Consider the following 6,000-nt stretch of genomic DNA (forward strand, 5'->3'; position numbering starts at 1 on the left):
TGACAGGAAGAGCATCAGCCCTCAGAAAAATTTTCTACCTCAGAAAACTCTGTCCAACCCATGCAAGCATGGAAAAGCGAACATTGAAATGATATTGATAATAATGATGATGACGATAGTATGTCACGAATTATATTCTGCTATATTTATGCATTTTTCTCCTTTTCTCAAAATCTTCAAGAATGAACCAATGAATGCTGACATTCTGCAACAGGCTCTTGAAAACAGTGGCCTTCCTAGTGTAAATATTACAGGTGAGCAAGAAACTAACGAGGAGGGTGTTTCTAGCTCTGTTCAAGCTGCAACCACTACAACTCAATCTTTGTTTACTACGACAGTGCATGACGCAGCAACTGGTGCTCCCAAGATGCATACTATTCGAAAGGTTTGTACATTTTTCTTGAATTTCCTAAAGATCATCATCTTAGTAGCATCTTCATTGTTATCGTTATCATCGTTGTCATCGTCATCAGCACCATCATCATTGCTATCATTTGTCATTATTGTCGTCATCGTCCTCCTTCTTATCATCATCATTTTATGTGTCCAGGTTTTTCCTTCCTGTTCATAAGCACTTTTACATGGCACCGGCACAGCTGCCTTTTATGTGGCGTCAACACCCATGAGCCCACAAGCTGAGTGATCCTAATCATGTGGGCTTGTTGGTGCTGGTGCCATGTAAAAAGCACCTGTGCTGGTGTCACATAAAAACACCTCTGCTGGTGCTGTATAAAAGCATCCTGTACACTCTGTAAAGTGATTGGTGTTAGGAAAGGCATCCAGCTGTAGTAGCCATGTCATTGAACCAACCCCAGAGCCCCTCTTGGACATCATCATCTTTAGCCTCTACCAGCCCTTTATACAAAACTGAGCTGGTATTCCCACTGCCGGCCTTGCCTGTCTTGTGGATCAACATGAGTGCCTGTTAACACTCCTTTTGCTATTCTGTCAGATTCCGTCTTTTTATAAAACCGGGTTTAAATCTCTCTAAGGAGGCTGGTTGTGGAAAGAATTCTTCCACCAGCGAATTCCACACCTTATCACCTTCCAGGTAGCGCCAGAGATGTCTCAGCCTCAACACATGTCTGCGCATCATAAGCCATGGCATCCCTAACCCACCCTTTAGTGGTCCCTAGCAGCAGACGGAACGCCTTACAAGTGGCTTTCCTCCCTTCCACAATAGGCGGAAGAGGAGGTGCTCCAACTTGTCTAGCCAAAAGTTGGGGCAAGGGACAATGGTTAGGCGGTAGGTGATTACAGATGCGACAAACACCTGTACCACTTCTGCCCTTCCTTTCAGGAATAGAGCCCATCTTGACCAAGTCTGAACTAGAGCTTCCACCCTCTCTGCCACCTCGCTCCAATTCTTCAACATCCTCAGTAATGGCTCAAGAGCCAAAATGTACAGAAGCGGGGAAAGGGGACACTCTTGATGAACTGAGCACTTGATCGAAAACAGCTCTGACAGGTAGCCGTTTATCTGAATGGTGGATTGGATACCGCTATACATTGCAGAGATTCACCTACGGAAGTCTGGGCCCAGTCCAGCTGCTTCGAGAACTGCCGCCAGGTACAGGTGGTCTACCCTATCAAATGCTTTACTTTGGTCTAAATGGGCCAGTGCCCCACCTTTGCCGGTTAATTTATCAACCCTGTATAAAGTGAAAATTGTCCTGGATCGACCTGCCCTGAATGGCACATGTTTGCCACCCCCTACAAGTTTCTCCATGACACGCATCAACCTTTTTGCTAACACCTTGGCCAAAATCTTTAACTCTTCATTGAGTAGAGTTTTGGGCCTATAGTTACTTATATTATTCCCCTTGCTCGGGTCCTTCTGGATCAGCATCACCACTCCCCGACTCACAGAACTGGGAATCCTCCCATTCTGTTGCCAGTTTGTGTAGACGCCCGCCAGCAGGTCCCCGAACAAGTCCGGCATGCTATGATAAAACTCATAGGGTAGACCATTTAGTCCCGGCGACTTATCCCTGACGTAATCGGCCAACACCTCTTTGACCTCCACAAGTGTAATCGGTCCTTCACAGCATTCCACCTCACGTGCCAAGAACCGCAGCCCACCGGTGAGGAAGTTCTTTAAGGGCTCCCCACACTCAAGTGAGTCACCCTGCCCAAACAAGCCGGCGAAATGCTGGTGAAAGGCCTTTTGCATCTTTTCCTGTTCATAGATCTTATACCCTTGTTCATCAGTTAAAGACTTCACAGAGGCTTTTTTGCTCCTCTGACACTCCACATGACGAGCCCATCCGGCAATGTTAATACCTTCTCGGTTCACTGCACGTAGCTTAGCTCTAACTCTGCAGCCTTCGTGCTTGGCTTTGAGGTGACGGTACAAGACCATTCTCGCTGCCAGCACTCTGTCTGCAGAGCCAGATTCCAAAGCCTCGTCTAATTTCTTAAGTAGTTCCCTTTTCCAATCTTTAAACCTCTGTAACTTTTTCTTCCAATTTTTTTCTCCACAACATCATACCTTCATAGCAATAAGATTGCAAGACTACATTATTATAGCTGATTTTCAGATTTTTTACTTCCTTTTAAAAAATGCATATTTTGTGAATGAAAAAAACTAGATCCATATGCTTATGTGTTTATATGTTTAGTATATATATATATGCACACATGTATATATATGCATGTATGTATGTATATCCATATAAATATGTGTGTAAATAAATATATATGTTTGAAAAAATGAGTAGAGATGGCTTTTTGATGGGGTAGTCTTTGGTTCATCATTAAACAAGATGTTTATTCCAATGGATGCCAATTTATGTTGAAACATGTATTATGGGCGATCATCAAAGCTGCAGCAGAGACTGTCCAACCTGTTACTATTAAGAAATTGACAGATTCCATAACTAATAGGGTTTTTGAAGTTATCCATCGGAATGGCAATCCTGTGGTTAAATAATTCATTATGTCAATAAATGCTACAATGTTATTAAGGTTTTTCTGATAAATATATACGCAATGTATGCTTAATATGTACCATTATCCTTCATTTTCTGAAAAAGAAATGTCTAGATGGGCTATTTTCATTTAAAAGCTATTAGTGTGGTTCACCCAAAAACTGAAGAAACTGCAATAAAAAAGAAAGAATGTTATACAGAATAATGAAAACAACAATGATGTTGCCATAGTGAGCAAACCAGCTGTTAAAAGTTTTATCAAAATCGATACACAGAAAACTGAGAAATCCTAAATTTCACTCCTAAGCTATTAGTGTGGTTCTGGGTGTGTATATATATATATATATATATATATATATATATATGGTTCCATAAAACTTTCTTGCAAATGGCAGGCTGCCAAGCAAACTGAAAGAGGGAATAATATGCCCAATCCATAAAGGAGGAAGCAGAGCAGATGCCAAAAACTATAGGCCTATTTCTCTGACTTCACACATCAGCAAAGTCATGGAATGGATAGTCAGAGGGAAACTAATTGCATTCCTTGAAGAAAACAACTTGCTGAGTGATACCTAGCATTGCTTTCAACCATGTAGGAGCTTCCTGACCCAGCTCTTACAGCACTATGACTGGATGTTGAAGCAGTTACTCAACAACTCAAATGTGGATGTAATATATCTTGACTTTGCAAAAGCTTTTGATAAAGTGGATCATGGTATGATATGCTACAAACTGCGTGATCTTGGCATAGCTGGAAAACTTGGAGAGTGGTTACATGACTTTCTAAAAGATAGAAGTCAGGAAGTAGTGGCTAATGGAGCCACCTCAAAGAAAGCAAAAATAGTGTGCGGTGTTCCACAGGGTACTGTCTTGGGACCACTGCTTTTCATAATGGCCATCTCAGATAGCCACCTTACTAGCAACACACAATACAAAAGTCTCGCAGAAAATACAGAACCCCAGCGATGTTGCACACCTGCAGTAGGAGTTGGACTCAATTTACAGATGGGCAGAGGACCATAATATGCAGTTTAATGCTGAAAAATTCCAAGCCCTATGCTACCAGCATCCAAAACTGAATGTAGAACTTACAGGATACACTGGTCCACGGGGGATTACAATACCAGAGCATAAATCAGTGAGTGACCTGGATATCGACATGATTGATGATAAGGTGGTGAGCTGGCAGTAACATTAGCATGCTGGGTGAAATGCTTAGCGGTATTTCGTCTGTCTTCACGTTCTGAGTTCAAATTCCACCGAGGTCGACTTTGCCTTTCATCCTTTCGTGTTGATAAATTAAATACCAGTTACGCACTGGGGTCAGTGTCATTGACTTAATCCATTTGTCTCTCTTTGTTTGTCCCCTCTATGTTTAGCCCCTTGTGGGCAATAAAGAAATGAGTGATGATACCTCTTTCCAAGCATCCTGAATCACACTCTGTGCTGTTTTACTTGTTTTGTTTTGTTTGCTCTTGTCCCTAATTCTCTGCAAGAAAAAATTTTGTTTATGGGGCTCCATCAGTTGGGAAGCACTCAGTTTTATCGTCAAAGATAACTGATGAATTATGGAGTTTGTTTCATGTTCGTTTTTACATTCAGTATACGTTGTGTCATTTGTTTATACATAATCAAAATCAAAATGGTAAAAACAGAACATTTCATTGTTCATTTTTATGAATTGGATGCTTTTTTGCCTTGTTTAGTAGAGGTGAAAAATGTTTTTTTTTTTTTTGGAGAAGGGGGGGAAAGAGAGAATGAATAGCAAAGAGGCTTTCTCCTTTTTCCAGAAAAGCAAAAACATGTTTCTCCTCTTCTAAACAAAACAAAAAAGCATCGAATTCATATAAATGAACATTAAAACTTTCTGTTTTTACTATTTTGATTTTGTATAAACAAATGACGTAACGTATACTGAATGTAAAATTGAACAGGAGACAAACAAGGTCTGTAATTCTTCGCTTGCTAAATGAACAAAAGCACTAAGAAAGAATTATCCAAAATTCTGACTGGCTCCTTTTTCTCAATATATATATATATATATTGGGTCATCCCATAAATAATGCAGTTTTTTCAATACTTTTATTTTTCAAAATTAAGATAAACAAAGTTCTTTTTTAATCTAAAATATACTCTCCTCCATTTTCTACAATGCTCTTCCATCTATCTAGCAGATTTGCAAGGCCCCTCAACCAAAATTCACTTGTCCAAGCTGAAAAATACTTCTCCTCTACTGTTCTGACATTGTCTACAGAATTTATATTTTTTCCCGTCCAAATGATTTTGAAGACTGCAGAATAAATGATAATCAGATGGGGCAATGTTGTGGGTGGGCATCATTTCCCATTCAAACTGCTCCAACCTTTGGAATGTCATCCTTGCTGTGTATGGCTGAGCATTATCCTTATAAAAGAACACCTTTTGTCTTGAATCCAAAGATGGTCATCTTCTTTCTAGTGCTGACTTAAGCCACTCACGCTGCTTAGCGCAGAACTCCTTTGTTATCGTTTGGTTTGAGTTTAAAAGTTCAAAGTGGACTAAACCTTTCATATCCCACCAAACAGATCACAACACCTTATATGGGTGAAGACCTTCCTTAGCCTGGGGTGCTGGAGCTTCTCCTTTCCCTATCCAGTGTCTTCAGTGCTTGACATTTTTATAGAGAACCTATTTCTTGTCACCAGTCACTGTTCAGTCCTAAAAAGGTTAATTTGAGAGACGTGAGAGCAAAGAAGAGCACACATTCACTCTCTGCATGGGATCAGACTAGGAATGTTTGTGAGGAATCCATTGATCCAGTTTGCTGAATTTTCCAATAGCACACATGTGTCGATGAATGGTTGAATGAACAAACACAAGCTTCTCTGCTAGTTCCTCAACAGTTACGATTGGATTTTCTCCCACCAGGGTTTGCAGGACATCTTCATCGAGCTCTACAAATCTTTCCAGGATGAGGCTCATCTTGTAGGCTGTAGTTTCTGGCTCAGAATTTCTGGAATCCCTGTTTAAACTGGCTTACACTTAGTGTCTGATCCCCATATACTGCATTAATATTCCTCACACTTTCTGT

At 40.5% G+C, this 6,000-nt stretch overlaps 1 protein-coding gene across 1 annotated transcript in view; it reads left to right on the forward strand.

Moving 5' to 3' along the window:
• Positions 1-6,000, forward strand: part of LOC115210528 (zinc finger protein 236-like) — a 61,332-nt gene that overhangs the window by 22,749 nt on the left and 32,583 nt on the right. Inside the window, exon 9 of the mRNA XM_036502243.1 lies at positions 182-385. Within this exon, the coding sequence (XP_036358136.1) occupies positions 182-385 (204 nt within the window). The remainder of the gene's footprint in view (positions 1-181; positions 386-6,000) is intronic.

Source organism: Octopus sinensis, linkage group LG4, assembly GCF_006345805.1.
Source record: "Octopus sinensis linkage group LG4, ASM634580v1, whole genome shotgun sequence".
NCBI classification, from domain to species: Eukaryota; Metazoa; Mollusca; class Cephalopoda; order Octopoda; family Octopodidae; genus Octopus; species Octopus sinensis.